This window comes from Carlito syrichta, unplaced genomic scaffold (genome assembly GCF_000164805.1).
Source record: "Carlito syrichta isolate Samal-C Ts95f unplaced genomic scaffold, Tarsius_syrichta-2.0.1 Scaffold308811, whole genome shotgun sequence".
NCBI classification, from domain to species: domain Eukaryota; kingdom Metazoa; phylum Chordata; class Mammalia; order Primates; family Tarsiidae; genus Carlito; species Carlito syrichta.
In genome coordinates, this window is record NW_007252907.1 from 195,928 (window position 1) to 215,954 (window position 20,027).

Here is a 20,027-nt window from a genome sequence, read left to right on the forward strand (position 1 = left end):
AGACTCCAACTCAAAAAAAAAAAAAAAAAAGAGTCCAGGAAATCCACAATGGATTGAGATCCAATAAATTAAAACTGGGGTCCCTTTGAAACTCTGATGAAAGTGACATATTATTTCTTCAAAAAACGCACATTTGTACTCAAAGTTGAACACATAATTTTAGGAGAGTCACAAGCCTCATGGAACCCGTCGGAACTGCAGTTTGAAAAGCTTCCGTGTACAGCAATACTGGAATTTGAGTTTCTATGTTTATAGAAATGTAAATCGGTCTTCAGTCACTTTTTTTTTTTTTTTGAGTTGGAGTCTCACTCGGTCGCCCAGACTGGAGTGCAGTGGCCGCTCCCGGCCACCGCAGCCTCGACCCGCTGGGCTCCGGCGATCCTTCCGCCTCAGCCTTCCCAGTAGCCGGAATTTCAGGCGCGCACTACCACGCCTGGCTGATTTTTTGATTTATTGTAGAGATGAGGTCTCGCTGCCCAGGTGGGTCTCTAACCCGCAGGCTCAGGCAATCCACTCACCTCAGGGGTTTGATGACAACATTTCTGCAGACGTGCCCTAGAAGAGATAATAGAAAGAGGTGGTTGGGGTCTCATTATTAGTGGATCCCTGTTCTAACACTGTTTTCTGATTTTTTTTCCATGTGGCAAACAGAACCTAGATCTACAACTGAACCTGGTAAGAAGCTTTGGGGTGTGCGGGGGAGCGAGGGGGGAGGTAGTGATGTGTCTTTGAGGTTTCAATTGTTCTTTGTTTCTGTTTTAAAGCCATAAGCGGAACAGTGTTTTTGCAGTTTCATGGAAATGTGAGACCCCCTTAAAGACAATATCTTCTTTATCGTGGGGTCCGGACACTGCGTTTTACATCAGTTTCTTTATTAGTAAAACATTAAGTTCCATTCAGACAAGGAGGTCAAACTCAGTGGCTTCAGGCTTTTAAAATAGTCTTTTGTACTCAGAAAGCAAACTGAGCTAATGATGAAAAAACATCCTCCTAAAATGCCAGTAGAAAAGAACAGTCCGCCTTGTACTCCTGCCAAAACCCACTCACGGCGAGACTCCTGGCGTAGAAATGTGTCTCGGGCGAGAGCGGCTCAGAGACGTGAGCAACACCCAACCCCAGCGTCGTCGCTCACGTGCCCGGCCGTCAACTCTGCCATTCCCCAGCACCGAAGGTCGTCCTGCCCTGGGCTCCGGAGGTGTCAGGTCATCGACCTCCCAGGGCGCGATGTGACCGGAAGCAGCTTTCCCGCCCGGGCCTCATGCACTTACAAGTCCCCAGGGGCCCAAACGGTGTTTGCAAAGGAAACCAAATGTTGTCTAGGTATTTCATGGTGTGTCCGGCTGGAGACTGTTTTCTCTTGTATTTTTCCCATCACCGGAGCCACAGTTTCTCTTATTTCTTAACAAAGGGTAGAAAAACAAGTCTGTTTCCTGTTTCTGCTGTTTGTGCCTCCGCTTCAGTGCCCAGCGGGTCTCGCCACCGTGTCTTGCGAGCCGGAAACCTGGCTCTGACCCTTCCTCGGGAACCTGAAGGTCTCAGTGGGCTACCTCAGGCCAGGTTACTGCAGCCAGCCCTGAAGCTCTCACATCTGAGTGTGGGGTCTTCCAAGGCAGAGTAAGACCCTGTCAGCGTGCAGAGTTTAGGGGGGGCCAAGGAACCTTCGTAGGGGACACCTGGGGTAATCTGCTGCCTCCCGGTCATGAGTTCAATCTAGAGCGAGTCACCGCACACGGTGTGCCGGTCCCCACATCGGGCACTGTGGCCCTTTCCAGATTAGGAAGACACCACTGCATGTTTTGTCTGTGATATGCCTTTGTGTAAAATTGCTTAATGCTAGTTCCCTGACATGTGGAACTTCTGAGACTAAATCTACTGCCTGAGCTAATATGGAAATCCAACTGGGAGGCAGGGCACATCTTTTGTACCTACTATTTTAAGTAGACGTTAGAGAGATAGACAGACAGACAGATAGATAGATATAGAAGAAGGAACCAGATTATCTCTTTCATCTGCAAGAAATAGCTTATTATGTGAAACAAACCCATAAAGCAATTATGTCTTTCAATGATTTATGTATATCTTGGTCAAAAATCTTGAGCCAAAACTCCTAAAATCATGACTGCTGGAGTGGAGAAAGGCTGCTTTTGATGTTGCATTTTGGATTCTGAGCAGATTCATCTACTCTTTTCCATCCTGTTGTTATCTGTTGACATCATGTACATAGGTGGTGATGATTTATTACGTCTCCATAATCTAGGCTGGAAAGGCATAAACTAACCCTCTGAAATCTAGAACATTGGTTAGAAATTACTGTTTGGTTTTGAGTGTATGCATTTTTTTAAATATGCATTGGTGTCTCACTCCGTCACCCAGGCTGGAATGCAGTGGCACACTCACAGCCATTCCAGCATCGACTCTCTGGGCTCTGGTGATCCTGCCACCTCAGCTTTCCAAGTAGCCAGAACTACAGGCATGCACGACCATGCCCAGCTAATTTTTGATTTTTTTTTTTAATTGTAGAGATGAGGTCTCGTCAAGTTGTCCGGGCTGGTCTTGAGCCTGCCGGCTCAGGCAATCCACTCACCTTGGCCTTCCCAAGTGCTGGGATGTCAGGCTGAGCCACCGAGCCTGGCCAAGTGTGTGCATATTTGAATGTCACAAACACACAGAATATGCTGGCTAGAGAGGGGTGCATTTGGAAGAGGAGGAGGATGGAGACCCCTCAACCCCATGCCTACTCTACAGCCTCTCACCCCTGCCCCATGTGTACCCCTTCTGTTTCGTTAAGGTTGGCTGTTTTGCCTCTAAAATGTAGTTCTGATCATGAATTATCTAATAAAATTAGTCCTAGGCAGCTTCATGGAATCACCTGACCTTCGGACTCACTGGATGCCTTTGGGTTTGACATGGCAAGGTCATGAAGAAGACGCTTCCTTAAGCCCCGTCCTAACCATATATAGAAAGTCTCCCTCTCCATGTCCACAGAGCATTCTTATTTCTATTTCCTCTTTAGTTAGGTCTGAAAGCATTAATGAAGACAGACTCTTTCATTCCAACCACAGTTGCAACACTTGCCGAAAACACATTTTTTTTTTTTTTGGCAGAGAAATATTTCAAAAAATATATATAGCTGAGAAAACGAGCTTTCCCTCACCTCTGATAATGCCTTCACAATGGCATTTACCACGACAAGACTAGAGCTGTTCCTTTCTTTTTTACAACAAAGCACTAGAATGCTCTGCTTTGGGAAGTCTACAGCTGGCCTGCAGCATTAAGTAAAATCCATGATCATGTTTTTTAAACAAACAGTCAAAAAACCTTGAACACACGAATGATGACTCAAGTGACTGTTTATGTGAGTTGTTATGAGTAGAAACTTCAGAATCATCCAACATTAAAGCATAGTGGTGTTTAAACGATGTCATCATGTATGAAAACGAAGTACGATTCTTTTATTAATTGCCAAGTGTTTTCCTTACATTAACCTTGAAGTTGCTGTATCAGAAGAAAAAGCAAAATTGAATATGACTGCTTACTCTCCTTCAGTGACCTCTTGATCATTTCACCTAATGGACTCATATGATCGCTTACCTTCCTTGAGTGACCTCCTTGACCCTTATGTCTGATGGACAATGGACCTCGGAACTATTCAGCTACGTAGAGTGCATGCAGGAACTGGCTTCCCCCAAAAGCTGCTTTTTAACCATTGTTAAATGGAAAGAAGAAAAACAGACATGACCACAGTACATCTGAGACAAGAGAAATTTTATAGGACTAGGTCAGTGATGTTTTCCAAATGCTAAAACACAAATAGCCTTTGAAATTCAGGCAAATATCTAAGCATTTAGATTTTATTACCCTCTCTTCCGACCGTCTTCCCTTCCTCTGACATAGTCTCTCTGTCTCTCTCCCTCTCCCTCCCTCTCTTCCTCCCTTTCTCCATATCTCTCGGTATCAACCCCTCAGTCTTTCATCTCGTTTCTCCCTTCTCTTCACTGTCCTTCCTTTTCCGTGAGCAAGATGTTTTGAAGCTCTAGAAATAAAATTGAAATTCACTAGAGCCTGATATAGCCCCATCAGGGATGAGACACTTAGATAAAGAAGAACATGGCAGGTTCCTTCTCAATGCATTTGTCAACTGAAACGGGCTTTTCTCGTCACTGCTGTGTGTGTCTGTACAATGTGTTTTACACTCCTTCTCTGTCTAGACAGAAGTCAGCTTGCATCACAAATCTCTTCAGGCTGTTTGGTGAATTAATAGCGCGTCAGCTCACTGATGACCAACATCCGTTTGTCGCGTTACCTGCTCTGGCCTTCTCCCTTGACATTCTGACTTCACACTGACTGAATCCTTCAAAGACTAGTCTGGGTGGGTGCACTGAAGACTCCTTCGACAGCTGTTCATGCTCAGGCTCTGACTCAGCTGTCTGCAAACAGCCACAAACTAGATTGAGTTACTTCTATGGCATTGTCTAATGACATGCAAAGTTAAAAACACAAAAGCATGTCTTCCTGGCTGAAGAATTAGCCGGATGGAGGGAAGGTGCCTCCTGCTTTCTGTAGGAATGTCTGCAAACCGGTGTGGCCCATCCTGGATCTTGTCCTGTCGAGTCTGTGTTCCGATTCCATGATTCAGAGTGTGAAATAAGTTATCCTTAGTTAAATGTCCTCATTTGCTGAGTTGTAGGAGGGTGATGTTTGTTTAGATCCTGGTAGATTGTACACAAATAAAAACTTTAAGGGAGGCTCTAGGTTAGGATGGTAGGATGAACAGAAGTGTGTGGAACAAAAGTAAGCCGTATAAAACATGGTTCCCAGACTGTGTGACAAGCTACCCTGGGGTGCCCCACCCAAAGGGCAGGGGTGCTGTAATGTGTTTGAAGTGTTTGGCGCAAACACAATTGAAACTCGATGTGGCACGACGATTAGCTTGACTAGTTCAGAATTTCAACAATAGGTCACCCCCCATTCTTTTCTGTGACGTCATCTCTTTGTGAAACTGAATCTTTCGTGGATGTACAATGAAAAGTGGGTGCCACAGGGGACTCTGTGTGAAACCTGACATGAAACTGGCTTGTCTACTCCAATTCCTAGAGGTTGTGCAGTGCCCAGCAGATCTGCAACGAGAAGAAATGTAAAAGCGTAGAAACAAAATCTCTCCGCAGACAGATAAGAAAATCGGTGCATCCAAGAAGTGAAAATGAAAAGCTGAGAAGTGAGGGGAGCGGGGAGAACATTTGGAAAGCAAAAGTCGTCCTTGGTAGCAGAAATGGAAGTTGAGGGAATGTCCCGCAAGTAGAGCGAAAATACGAAGAAGGAATATAAGAGTGAAACGTAACAAAAGTAGAGGGTTGGCTGCATACTTGGGGTTCCAGGAGCAGAAAAGAACCAGAAAAGGGGAATCCGTGAAATAATCCAAAAGAAGTTCCCCAAACCGAGAGCTGTTTCCAGTTTGAAAAACCCACCAAGTGTACAGTGTACTCACGTCATTGTGGAGCTCAGTGTCCAGGACACCGAGATGGCGTCACACGTGTCCGGGGAGAAGGCATCCGGTTTTGCATAAACCAGCCAGGTCAGAGGCATGGGGCCGCCTCGGCTGTCACGCCAGACACAGAGAGATGGGAAAGCAAGACCTTGAAAATGCTGAAGTCAAGTCGCCCCCAACCTGGAATTCTGCCCCCAGGAAAGCTTTGTTTTCATGTGGAGATCCAGTAAAGACATTTGCACACTTGCCAGGTCTCAAAATGTCCCTCCGCATCCCCTTCTGGAAATGTGCTCACCACAAGAGGACTAACCCAGAAAAAGCAGATGTGGACAGGGGAGCAGACAGTAGGAGGTCAACCCTCGCGAGGCGAGAGGCACCAGGAGGGCGACACCGCCATCAGGAAGACACGGCCGCGTTTCTTGGGGACAGGCGCACAGTGTTTTCGTCACTGCAGGTTGACTGCCTCTGGTCTGTCCCGTCTCTCACTCTGGTGATAGAATGGCCAGGTGTAGCCTGACCCACATTCATATCTCTTCTTGGCCCGTCCTGGTCTCCCCTTCATGTGCGGCCGCCCGCATCAACCAGGGGCACTCGTCGCGCCCCACAGAAGCTGCTGGACGTCGTCCATGCTGAGTTTGCACACAGAAAGCACAGAGGTGCCTACGCGAGTGTCCCTGCCTGTCCACCCAGGCCGACCAGACGGGCCCCCTGAGACGGGCTCCTGTTTCCTGCACCTGCTCCTGCCTTGCTCGCTGAGGGTCCTGCCCTGTGGGGCTTCTGGGAATATTCGGGGAAGTGGAAGCTAGTTTATGAGCCAGGAGGGTTCCAGGAGCTTTTCCTAACAATGACAAGGTTGCCTTTTCCTTACACGGTAAGATTTGTGTTTGTCACCCAGTTTTTTAAAACTGAAAAGCGTATTATTGAAGGATGCATACTTATGCGGTGGATATATAAAGAACATCAGAGGAATTATTCTCTCAAAGGAGAAGAAGGCAAGCTGAACTGGGGAGGGCATCCAAGGCGTTTCTAACCATTGGTGTTCCTTTATTTCATACATGTGAGGGTGGATGCACAAGGGCTTGCTTCACTATTGCTCCCGGAACTGTACATTTTAAGTATCCTTCTCTACATTTGGAATTTTTTAAAATCTTCTATAAATATTAATAGAGGCATTTCACTTACCCACACTGAGTTTTCAGCTAGCCGATTTTAACCCAGAGTTATTTTTTATCCATTGTGTTAGCCAAACCGTGTGGTTTGAAAGGTAGAAGCTGGATTTGTCTTTAGATACCCTGAGAGAAAAAAAAACGTGCGGAAAACATTTATGAAAATGTCCCCTTATCCCCAAGAGACCCAGGAATCTCATCCTTGCTGACACTTCACCTAAGAGTCTCCACAAACAAAATGGTTTTTATTTGTGTTTAACCAAGTGTTAAGTATGTTCAGGAACTTGAATGAAATTCAGGACTGCCTTTTGGGAGACATTACTGAGATTAAATAACTGTTTAGGTTCACTGTAAAGAACAGAATTTATCACCAGTAAAAATAGGTTCTGATTTAGTATTTTGAAGTCAAAACCTTAAGAAATCAAACTTAGGAAAATTGGATTAAAATAGATCATAATTAAAGTCATTAATAACCTTACATTTTTCCATATACACTGAAGACAGTTTTTAGTACAAATAAGGAAGTCTCCAACTCCCCTTATTTGACATAAGCAGTCATTTCCTGACTTCCATTCCTTACCCAAATTTATTTCACAGATGTCTTATAGGTCTTTTTTCAAGTAAGATGCTACCAGATGAAAATTCAATTTCACAACCTGGCTCACCTCGTTTCCTCAAGACTTTCTTCATTTATATAATGTCAGAACCAGGGCCTGGTGTGGTAGCTCACACCTATAATCCTTGCACTTTGGGAGGCTGAGGCTGGCGAATCGCTTGAGCCCAGGAGTTCGAAACCAACCTGGGTAACTGAGCAAGACTTCATCTCTAAAACAAAAAACGAGCTGGCTGAGGTGGCACATGCCTTTAGTCCCAGCTACTTGGGAGGCTGCAGCAGAAGGATTGCCTGAGCCCAGGAGGTCGAGGCTATGGTGAGCCATGATCGTGCCACTGCATTCCAGCCTGGGCAACAGAGTGAGACTCCAACTCAAAAAACTAAAATGACCAAACCAGCCATGATGCCCCTTCTTTCCACAAAACGTGAGTCTGTTGTCGTAGTGGCAAAATTGTCCAAGAGAAGAAAAGCAGATCAGCTCTTGGGACACTGAATTAAAAGTTTATCTAGTAAAAAATCCCGATGGCACTTCAGTGCATGAAGATTACTAACAACACTCCAGTGCTCGCTTCTTACTTTCTCTCTTGTGTTCTTTAGCCCATAACTTTTCTAGATGTTCAGTGGATGGTGAGTTATACACAGACCCCCACCTCATTTTAGACATGGAAGCACTGAAGATGCAGATACACTGATCTGTTTAGTCAGATTCAAAACACACTAAGGAAGCTTGCAGGGCGATCAGCCTTACTAAGAACTCCTTTCGAAGCCGGTCTTTGTGTAAAGCAATGTTTATGTTTTCCCTTAACCTTAATTTCATCCATGCATGTATTTAAAAATAATTATGGATCGTTGACCATGTGTGAGATGCTGAGAATATGGGTGTGAACAAAAGCGGTTCTGCTCTGAGAGGTGGTATTCTACTCAGGAAACCTGAAACTAACAAATTACACAATACATCGTTCAATTATAGTTGCGACTCGTGCCTCCAGGGAAGGTTTGCCAGCTGAAAATTGCAGGTAGGTAGTAAGTCTGACCGAGTCTAATCAAAACCAGGGCTCTCTGAGAAAGGAATGCGGTGGCACTGTGAGGCTGGGCAGGAGAGCGCCTAGTGTCCAGAGGGTGAGGCCACGCCTTCATGGGTTATGGTGTCACAAGAGTGTCCAAGAGCTGGTTCCACAGAGCAGAGAGCAGGGAGGTGGAAGCCCAGAAGGGCCAGTGAGAAGCAGGGACCACATCATGTAGGGCCTTGTAGACCACATTAAAATATTTGAATTTATCCTCCAAGTGGGAAGATGGTGGGTGACAAAATGTCTTTCTGAAACAAGCCTTCTGATCTAGAAAGGGTAGCTAGATTTGCAACCTCGGGCTACTGGCATTAACTAAAAGAAACTCAAGATCAGCCGGGCTCAGTGGCTCAGCCTGTAATCCCGCGCCTTTGGGAGGCTGAGGTGAGTGGATTACCTGAGCCTGTGGGCTCGAGACCCGCCTGGGCAGCGAGACCTCATCTCTAAAAAAATCAGCCGGGCCTGGTAGCGCGCACCTGTAATTCTGGCTACTCGGAAGGCTGAGGCAGAAGGATCGCCAGAGCCCAGCAGGTCGAGGCTGCGGTGGCCGGGAGCGGCCACTGCACTCCAGTCTGTGCGACAGAGTGAGACTCCAACAAAAAAACAAAACAAAACAAAAAAACAAGATCATAGGAAGCATCTGAAGGAACTCTCAAAGCCATTGAGCTCTTTGCTCCAGAGCTGCTTGGCTGCTTGGTGTCACCTCTACTAGACAAGATTGTCTTCTGTTTCTATTTATTTGTTTGTTTGTTTGTTTAAATCTCACTCCATTGTCTGGACTGGAGTATAGTGGCACACTCACGGCCACCCCAAGCATCGACCCAGCCCTGTTGTCTAGGCAGGAGAAACCCAGGTGCCACTGAAGGGGAAGGTAACACTGGTCCCAGCAGCATCTAAGAGGGAGCAGAAGGAACCTGCCTGAGCCTGTCGCTCAGACTCTCATAGGAATGGGCTGTTCAGCATGACCACACTATAAGGCACTGTTTTGGGGGTTTTTTTTGAGTCAGTGTCTCACCCTGTCACTTGGGCCAGAATGCAGTGGCACCATGATGGATCACCGTAGCCTCAATCTCCTGGGCTCAAGCGATCCTCCCACTTCAGCCTCCTGAGTAACTGGGACTACAGGCGCATGCCACCACGCCCAGCTAATTTTCATGTATTTATTTTGTAGAGACGAGGTCTCACTTGGTTGCTCAGATTGATCTCTAAGGGTGCAAGGATCCTGGGCGCAAGGGTCCTCCCGCCTCAGCCTCCCGAAAGGGCTGGGATTACAGGCATAAATCACTGTGCCTGGCCTATAATGTACTTTTGGCTCAGCTGGCATCCTCGTCCCCATCTCCTTGTGCAGGATTTCTCGTGAATTATTTGGATAATGAGGAGAGTCATTAAATGTTTCTGCATCAGGAAACTCCCTGGTTTACATCAGGCTTCTTGCGTCCTCAACTAGGAAAAAATGCAGAACAGTTAGACAAGCTTTGCTTGTGCTTTAGAAAGAGAGAGTGTGGGGTGGGGGAGGCAGGATGCCTACCTTCGGTGTGCTGGCTCGATATAATTAGCCATGATCCTGAGAGAACCACTTCGGACTTACCCGGAAGAAACGAGGGGTTAGGGCCAGTCGTTCTCTGGCATCCCTTATGGCACTAATATGCTAAGTTGTGTCTATCCTGCTCTGCTTAAGAATGCTTTCGACTCATCCTGTAGCCACATGTATGCAATTAAAAACCCCCAGTCCCTTGTGCCTTTCCAGAGACCGCTCACTTTCCAGATAATTAATCTTATGTGAAGCTCCAACTTGAACTTTTTCCACGGATTCTGTCTTCCTCTTCCCATTGGACAGCTGAGGTCTGTGGACAGTCCAGTCAAACGAACACAACATGACCTCACGCTCGCTCTGTTCCTCTGTTGTTTTCCTTCTATTTTGTGAGCCTTTCCGTCAAACAATAATTTTGAGGCTGGGCATGGTGGCTTATGCCTGTAATCCTAGCACTTCGGGAGGCTGAAGTGGGAGGATTGCCTGAACCCTAGAGTTCAAGACCAGCCTGGGAAACTTGGCGAGACCCTCTCTCTACAAAAAATATTTTTTTTAAATATCCAGGTATGGTGACATGTACCTGTAGTCCCAGCTACTTGGAAGGCTGAGGTGGAAGGAGCACCTGAGCCCAGCAGGTCAAGGCTCCATGATGGAACCGCTGCACTCCAGCCTGGGTGACAGAGTGAGACTCCAACTCTAAATAATAATAATAATGTACCCTAAGTGTGTCCATTTCTCTCAAGCCTTTTTCTGGAAACCCTTTTCTCAGTATGCCAAGCAGTCAGGAGTCATGGCTAGTGACTGGGCTAGGAACTGAGCCAGGTCCTGGAGGGCAGTGTTTCTAAGCTGCTGACCATAACCCTTGAAAGCTGATGGCAACCACTCTTAAAAAAATAAAGAGGGCCAGGTTCAGTGGCTCACCCTGTAATCCCAGCACTTTAGGAGACCAAGGCGAGTGGATTGCCTGAGCCCATGGGTTCGAGACCAACCCGGGCAACTTGGCGAGACCTTGTCTCTACAATAAATAAAAAATCAGCCGGGCGTGGTAGCGTGCGCCTGTAGTTCCGGTTACCTGGAAGGCTGAGGCAAAAGGATCGCTGGAGCCCAGCAGGTCGAGGCTGCAGTGGGCGGGAGCCGCCACTGCACTCCAGTCTGGGCGACAGAGTGAGACTCCGACTCAAAAAAAAAAAAAAAAAAGAGATGATAAAAATAGTAGCACATGCCTTATATAAGTTTATTCTTTTGTGAACCTTTTATTTCCACCGAATGTATATATGTATGTATACATACCTGTACATGTGACAGGGTTGGATATAATATGTACCTCTTTTGTGGGGTTCAGTAAAAAATGTTTGAAATCCATTTTTTTTAAAGAAAGAGTTCTCCATGCTTTCCTTAAGATAAAAATTATCTGAAAAGGATATTAAAGAAAAAATCCTTGGCCCCAACCCAGATCTACAATCAGACTCTCTAGGAGCAAGGAGAAAATTATAGGACTCCCATAGTTAACAAGCACTCCAGGGATTCTAATCCTCAAACAGGCTTGGGAAACACCACCTTAAAAGAGTCAGGAGGCTGGGTGCAGTGGTTCACGCCTATAATCCCAGCACTCTGGGAGGCCGAGGTGAAAGGATTGCCTTGGGTTCGAGATCAGCCTGGGTAACTTGGTGAAACCTCATCTCTACAATAAATCAAGAAAAATTAACTGGGCGTGGTAGCGCACGCCTGTAGTTCTGGCTACTTGGAAGGCTGAGGTGGAAGGATCACCGGAGCCCAGCAGGTCAAGGTTGCGGTGGCCGTGAGCGTGCCACCGTACGCCAGCCTGGGCGACAGAGTGAGACTCCGACTCAAAAGCAAACAAATAAAAAGAGTTAGGAATCCAAAAATTCACAGAATTCTCCACCAAATCTTATAAATTGTGATCCCCCTACCAAAATAACCCAGTCTTGCTGAGGAATTAAGACATCTAGCATAAAATTTAGGTAACAGTGATGGCTAGGTCCTTGACTGCTCATCAAAGTCCAAGTAAGGCTAGAAGGAAAACTTCAGGAAGGCAGTCCTGCCTGTTGCCTTGTCACACATTCATTTTTCTGTCCTTTAGTTTTTCCTCATCTTCTTAGGTAAAAACCATCAATTAAAAAATATCAACATAGCTGAAATATACAATACACTTGATGGCTTTTTATTTTTCATATTTGTTTTACTTTTAATTGACAGACACTAATTGTATATATTTATGGGGCAAAGCGTAATGCTTTAATGCATGTATACATTGCAGAAGAATCAGGCTAATTGACATTACCCCAAGTATTTATCGGTTCTGTATGGTGAGAACATTTAAAATCCATTCTTTTGGCTATTTTGAGATAAACATCATTATTAACTTAGTTACCATGAATTTGCCTTTCCCTCCTAACAGAAATTACGTTCCCACTAGCTACTGTCTCTCTCCCCTTTCCCTGTCCACCACCCTACCCCAGGCCTGGTAACCGGCATTCTGCTCTCTACTTCTGTGAGTCTGACTTTTTAAAATTCCACATACAAGTGAGATGACATGGTATTTCTCTTTCTGTGCCTAGCTTATTTCACTTAATGTCATTTGACAACAAATTACAGAATTTCCTGTTTTGTTAAGCCTGGATGATACTCTGTTGTGTGTCTAAACGACTTTCTTTACCCACTGGTTGGCACTGGCTTGTTTTTTGTTTGTTTGTTTGTTTGTTTTTGAGTTGGAGTCTCACTCTGTTGCCCAGACTGGAGTGCAGTGGCCGCTTCCGGCCACCACAGCCTCAACCCGCTGGGTCCCGGCGATCCTTCTGCCTCAGCCTTCCAAGTAGCTGGAACTACAGGCGCGTGTTACCACACCCAGCTAATTTTTGATTTATTGTAGAGATGAGGTCTCGCTGCCCAGGCGGGTCTCAAACCCGCAGGCTCAGGCCATCCCCTCATCCCAAAGCGCTGGGATGACAGGCTTGAGCCACCGCGCCCGGCCGGCACTGGGTTGTTTTTACATCTTGGCTGTTGTGAATGTGCCGCGGTGAACATGGAGTGCAGATATCTCTTCGGCATACTGGCTTCAGCTCCTTTGGCTCTTCCCCGAAGTCTGATTGCTGGATCACACTTCACTGTGTAGCCATTGATTGGCAGTGCTTTCTGAGTTCCCATGGTGCCCTTTGAGATGGGGCCCGTTGTGCCCATGGAGCTGCTGGGGGAGCAGAGGTGAGCATGCCTCAGTTTATACCTGCCCTAGGACTTTGCCTGTTTTGCAGGATGCACTCTTAATTTGAGCATTTGTTGCAGAAACACAGCACTGAAACAATGATGTACAGCATGTAGCCTGGGTACAGAATTTTAGTAAATAAATTTTTCCTTTTGCTCTTGTCAACACTGCAGAAACTAGAAGTAAATATTCTGCTGAGATTGTACTTAGTTGGCTTTGTTTTCCACTTAGGAAAACACTGGAAAAGCCAGAAAATTCCAGAGTGCATGATCCATATAAATTCATGTTCACACCGGGTACAGCAAATGTGTCTTTTTTTTTTTTAAGTCAGGGTGTTACTCTGTCTCCAAGCTTAAATGCAATGGCACAATCACAATGATCACGGCCCACCGCAGCCTCAGCCTCCTGGGCTCAGGCATCCTTCCACCTCAGCCTTCTGAGTAGCTGGGATTATAGCCGTGTGCCACCACGCCCAGCTAATTTTCAGAGTTTTTGTTTTTGTTTTTGTTTTTGTAGAGATGAGGTCTCACTCTGTTGCTCAGGCTGGTCACAATCTCCTGTGCACAAGCGATCCACCCGCCTCGGCCTCCCAAAATGCTGGGGTGACAGGCACGAGCCACCATGCATGGCCACCAGTCTGTTTTCAATTATAAAGTTTAAAAACATAGCTGTGTCGTTCAGTGATGGGGCATGACATCAACTAGCCAGAGGAAGCTGTATGTAAAGCCACTCGCCACGGTGTAATCCTCCCACACCACGCTGCCTGAAAAGTATCCAGGGAATTAGGAAAATAACCAGGGCTGAGTTTTCAGTCAGTTGATATTTTTCACTTTTTCTAGTGCAGGAAGTCTTTAGTAATACCATCATTTCAGTAAAAAGGAAAATCATTTTGTTCTATTTGAACCACAGCAGCGTTATTAAGAACTCAAAGTATGTTGTAATGGAAATAAATGCCATCGGGCTCTCTAGAGATGACTGGACTTTTCTGCGTTTCGCATACCCTGATCACAGATGGAAAAAAAAATGTAACCTAAAATAATCTATCCCTTTATACAACGAGATATTTCTCTTGTCTCTTTGTAACAGGTTATAGTGTACAGACATTAGCAGAAATGTATAGTTTAAGTTTCCATTTTAAATTTAAATTGAAGCCTTATGAAATTTGTTCACATCATTATTTAAAAGGTAGAGAATGGTATACCTGTTTTTACCTCTTAAATGTTGTAAAATCTCTATACCCTCATACCAGTATACTCTCATACCTATTCAAAAATATATTTTTTTTATTTATTTATTTATTTTTTGACTTGGAGTCTCACTCTGTCACCCAGACTGGAGTGCAGTGGCATGGTCCCAGCCACCACAGCCTCGAGCTGCTGGGCTCCGGCGATCCTTCCGCCTCAGCCTTCCAAGTAGCTGGAACTGCAGGCACGTGCTGCCATGCCTGGCTCATTTTTGATTTATTGTAGAGACTAGGTCTCGCTAAGTTGCCCGGGTGGATTCTCAAACCCGCGGGCTCAGGCAATCCACTCACCTCAGCGTCCCAAAGTGCTGGGATTACAGGCTGAGCCACTGAGCCTGGCCCAAAAATATATTTTAAAAAGGGGTAGAGAGAAATCTTCAGTTAATAAAAAGGAAAACTGTTCGGAAAATTATTTCATTTTGTCTTTGTACACTCAGTAGACGGAGTTACAAAGCTATCAGGAAGAATGGGATAAAAAGACAGAAAAAATCCTGTCTGTGTGATTATAAGATAATTATAGGATATCTAATATTTGGTCAATTTCTTAAAAAACTAGCATTTTAATCCTTTCAGAAGTCTGAAACATAAATGCTAGGAAATTTTTAATCTCCTATAAATCCTTTTTTTTTTTTTGAGTTGGAGTCTCACTCTGTCGCCCAGACCGGAGTGCAGTGGCACGCTCCCGGCCACGGCAGCCTCGACCCACTGGGCTCCGGCGATCCTTCCACCTCAGCCTTTCAAGTAGCCAGAACTACAGGCACGCACTACCACACCCAGCTAATTTTTGATTTATTGTAAAGACGAGGTCTTACCAAGTTGCCCAGGCAGGTCTCAACCCCGCGGGCTCGGGCAGTCCACTCACCTCAGCCTCCCAAAGTGCTGGGAATCTTAATTCTATGTTATATTTCCTCCTCCCATCTTATATTTCAAGAAATTTTCGCAAAATAGCACTTTCTGATGAACATTTTCACTGCAACTGACTTAACTCCCTTTTTAAGACAGCATAGTTTTGAAGAGAAGAGAGGAGGAATATTCTATTGGCAGCTAGGCATTAAGAGTGTAGGCTTTTGGAGTTAGGATAGACTTGGGCATTTTCTAATTTTCTTTCTTGTAAGAGGACCTGTCTTACCCTCTTAACAAGATTACAAACAACTTGCAGGCAGGAACCGTGACTTATTTATTGTCCTATCAGCAGCTACAGAATATTAAAGTCAGTGTACTCATAAAAATACTTAACAAATAAAGGGATGATTCTAAAAGCTTCCAGAAACTGTTCGTAAGGGGATTCCAGACTCCCCTCAAAAATATCTCAAAAATATTTCTCGACATAACTTTTCACTAACAAGTTCTTCCATTCATTTAACCAACCTTCTCCCATCTTGCTGCCGTTTTGGACCATTTATTCTTACTGTTCTTCAAGAAAATTGAAGAATGTTTGAGCAACTTCTGCATATTAACTTCTTTACATTTTTGGCAGCTATCACAGTGTTACACTTGAATTAGTATTTACACGGATGAATACTTAATATATATTTCATTGCCCTTTGCTTTTTTCTTTGTTGTGATAGCAACATATAGCATGAAACCTATTGTCTTAAATTTTTAATTGTACAGTACAATAGTGTAAATATATGCACATCGGCATACAGCAGATGTTTAGAACTGTTCATCTTGTGTGACCGGAACACCATATCCATTGAATAGGCGCTCCCTCCATCCCTACCCACTCTGCCGCTACTCAGCTTTCTGCTTCTAAGAGGTCTCCTAGTTTAGAGACCTCATAAGTAGATTCTTGCAGTTTTTGGTCTTCTGTCATGGCCCTTTTCATAGTTATAATTTCTTTACTCCATCTGTATTAAACTCTCTTATTTCTCCAATGTTCTACATTGGAGCTCGTTTTTTACACCGATTTAAATGTCAAATTGAATACTAAGCTGAAAGAATAAAGTGCCATTGTAAACCTGTGTTGGTATATCTTAGAAACAAGTTCATCTTGAGCAGTGCTACATTGCTACCGTCTCCAAAGCGTACAATCGCCGCGGTCCTCAGATCTATCCTGAGGACCACAGCATGCTGACCCAAAAGAATCTCAAACAGTCTGTTACCCAGATTATCATCAGCAGTGGAGATGGGGGACAGCGTAGGGGTGGGATTAAAGCCCGAGAAATGAAGCGATGGTCAGTGATGCCTTAGGCCACATCACTTGGTCATAAGAATAACTGACTTTACGGCCTTTTTGAATCAGTGCGGTTTTGAAGAGAAAAGAGCCTACATATTTCACACAGTAATGCTCCATCAAAAAATATATAGTGTGGTAATATTTGGACACTTTTGAAATCATAAATACATTAATTTTTTCTCTAGAATCAAATACACCAAACTCTTTCATTGTGTTGGGGAGTGAGGTTGTTAAGCGATTTTGACCATATAGACAATAGGGAATTGAATTATAAAGGGAGACTTTTACTTTTCATCTTATATTTTATTGTTTGTTTACTTTTGCTTGTATTGCTTTTATTTATATGTAAAAACTTAAACTGTTTAAATAGCTCTTCGCTAGACAAAAATGTTGTTATGACCATGTAGCACCTTCACCCACAACTGGTAATTTTTTCCTCCAGGGTTTAAAACCTACACTGTGTTTTGAAACATATTTGCTAATTTTCATTATTGATGGTCAAATTAAGGGAAGAAGCATTATTTCACAAGTCTGAAATCTGGTCTGAGAAGGATATCAGAGAAGGAGTTTTATCAAAGTATAGTCGCTACTGCTATACAGTATCCCCAAAACGTAGTGACTTCAAGCAGGAACCACATGTTGAGTCCATAGTTCTACGGGTGAACCACCTGGCCAGTAGTGTCTGTGGACTACACCAAGCTCAGCTGATCTCAGCTGGGTCCCCTCAGCGTGGCACGGTCAACTTCTAGGTGGGCTGGGAATGAGCTCATCTAGCATGGTCTCTTCTGGAATGGCTGTGTCTGCCCCTGTGGTCTCCCCCCAACAGACTGGCACAGCCTCCTTCACCTGAGCATTCGTTGGAGTTCCGAGATATCAAGCAGATGGGGGCAAGGGCCTTAAGGCTTTGGTCAGAATTGGCCAGAGTCAGTAACTCCACTTTCATCACATTCTAGGTTAGAGCGATTCACAAGGTCAGCCCGGATTCGAGGCCTGGGGGAAAGACTGCACCTCGCCGGAAGGCATCGCAGGGTCACACCACAGAGGCTGTGGATACAGAGAAAGGAACAATTGCAGTCACTTTTACCAAAAAATCTACAGTACAGGGTCTTATGCTATCCAGATAACAAGTGAATAACAAATATCAGACATATATCACTTTTCTTAGCATTTGCCAGCACGATCATCTTTATTTTACTGGTACAACATGGGCAAATGTTCAACCTAAAACAGTCCATCCACTCTAGATATCACTTCCTTTTTTGGTTTTTGTTGTTGTTGTTGTTGTTGTTTTTTGAGTTGGAGTCTCACTTCATCGCCCAGGCTGGAGTGCAGTAGCACCCTCACGGCCACCACAGCCTTGATCTACTGGGCTCAGGCAATCCTTCTGCCTCAGCCTTCCAAATAGCTGTCACTATCGGCGCGTACCACCATGCCTGGCTAATTTTTTGATTTATTATAGAAACGAGATCTGACCATGTTGCCCAGGCTGGTCTCGAACCCACGTACTCAGGCAATCCTCTCACTTTGGCCTCCCAAAGTGCTGGGATGACAGGCTTGAGCCACTGCACCTGGCCGATTTCGTTTCCTTTTTATGGTAATGGCTAATGCTCGCTGGCCACAAAGCATTTGCTGAAAGCCAGGCCCTGTCTCAAGCACAGTGTATTGCAATCACAGGAACAGGAGCTGTTAGGAGTTTGGAGTCTGGAGCCCAGCTTGGTTTGAATTCTAATTTTGGCACTCGTTAACTATATGACCTTGGGCAAATCAATTCACCTTGTTGTGCTTTAGTTTCCTCTCTATCGATGGGTTAAGAAGAAACACTGACATCGCTCAGAGGTTGTCATGAAGACTAAACGTAAATTAATCTATGTTACGTGCTTGTAACAGTACCTGGCACATGGTGAGGGTTATGTGGCTCCTAGCTGTTGCCACCAGCACCATCATCCCTCAGAATAGCCCTGTGATGGTTAAGCCTGTGTGTCGTGCGCGACTCACAAGCCCTGTAAGGTCGGTTCTGTTATTGTCTCCATGATGTGAATGAGAGTGTCACGTTCAGGGAGATTGATGGAAGTCACAGGGTGAGATGTGGCAGGAGCCTCTTGATGCCCTGGCAGCAGTTTCGAGCCTGGCCTTGGCTGGACAATCTGGACAATGCTACATGGCACTGTCCTCCCATGTGACAGGCTGCTCCAGAACACCGTCTGCAGGCCAAACTCTTGTGGTGATGTTGTCTTTTCCCCACTGACAGCCTTTCAGAGGAGCTTGTTTTCCCCATTAGTTGGTTTCCAGGTGAGAAGTGTAGAGGCTGCCGTATGGTGTAGAAAGAGCCTGTGACAGTCACCTACACAGGTGGTGCAGAGGGAAGCCACCTCTCCACTGCAGGGTGCGAGGCATCTCATGTCATTGCCACAGGTGCCCCATAGGGACTTTTTCTAGGATGACGCATGCATTTATATAGTACCTTTTGTTTACCACACATACACCTAGGACAAGGTCTGACTATTAGGTTCACAAACCATCCCAGAAAAAGTGCTCCATACCTCAGTGCTGAATATCACTACCGTCACCTTGGAAGTACTCCCCTTGGGAAGCGATGCACTGACGCCAGCGCCTAGTCCGCCCATCCAAGCAATTTTGGAACTCTTTTTCTGGAATGACCATCAGCTGTCGTTATTTGTGGAGGTCTGACAAGCAAGTCCGCGAACTTGCCACTGTGCTCTCACATTGGCAGCACTGTACAAATAACTGTGTGGGAACCCCCTCCCTACTCACCTGATCTGGCCCCCAGTGACTTTTTTCTTTTCCTGAAGATAAAGGAAACATTTAAAGGAAAACATCTGATGATTCAGGACATCAAGGGTAATATGACAACAGCTCTGGTGGCCATTCTGGACAAAGAGTTCCAACATTGCTTTGATGGGTAGACTAGGCATTGACATCACGGCATTGCTTCCCAAGAGGAGTCCTTCGAAGGTGACCGTAGTGATAGATTCAGCAATGAGGTATGAAGCACTTTTTCCAGGATGAGTTTGTGAACTTAATTGTTGAACTGCTTATGGTTTCTATACCACGCATATGCCCAGTATACTTTATATATCACACATACACGTAGTATATTTTGTACAGCATGTGTACACCTAGTATAGTTTGTATGCCACACATATACCTAGTACATTTTATATACCATGCATGCACTTTGTACATTGTATATACCACTTATATGCCTAGTACAGTTTGTGTACCATACATACACGTAAATGTTGTATACCACGTAAACACCCAGTGCATTTTATATATCACACACACACCTAGCACATTTTGCATACCACATATATACCTAGCACTTTTTATATACCACTGAAACACGCAGTATATTTCATATACCACACATACACGTAGTACATTTTGTATATCACAATATCTCTAGTATATTTTGTATACCACTTACCCACCTACTCCATTTCATGTACTACACATGCGCTAGTCAGCTTTGTACACTACAATATACCTAGGACAATTAGTATTC

General features: G+C 44.8%; 1 protein-coding gene across 1 annotated transcript in view; it reads left to right on the top strand.

Moving 5' to 3' along the window:
* Positions 1–20,027, top strand: part of LOC103268289 (palladin) — a 377,892-nt gene that overhangs the window by 173,825 nt on the left and 184,040 nt on the right. Inside the window, exons 8-9 of the mRNA XM_021716425.1 lie at positions 1,461–1,594; positions 16,303–16,462. Coding sequence (XP_021572100.1) covers positions 1,461–1,594; positions 16,303–16,462 — 294 coding nt within the window. The remainder of the gene's footprint in view (positions 1–1,460; positions 1,595–16,302; positions 16,463–20,027) is intronic.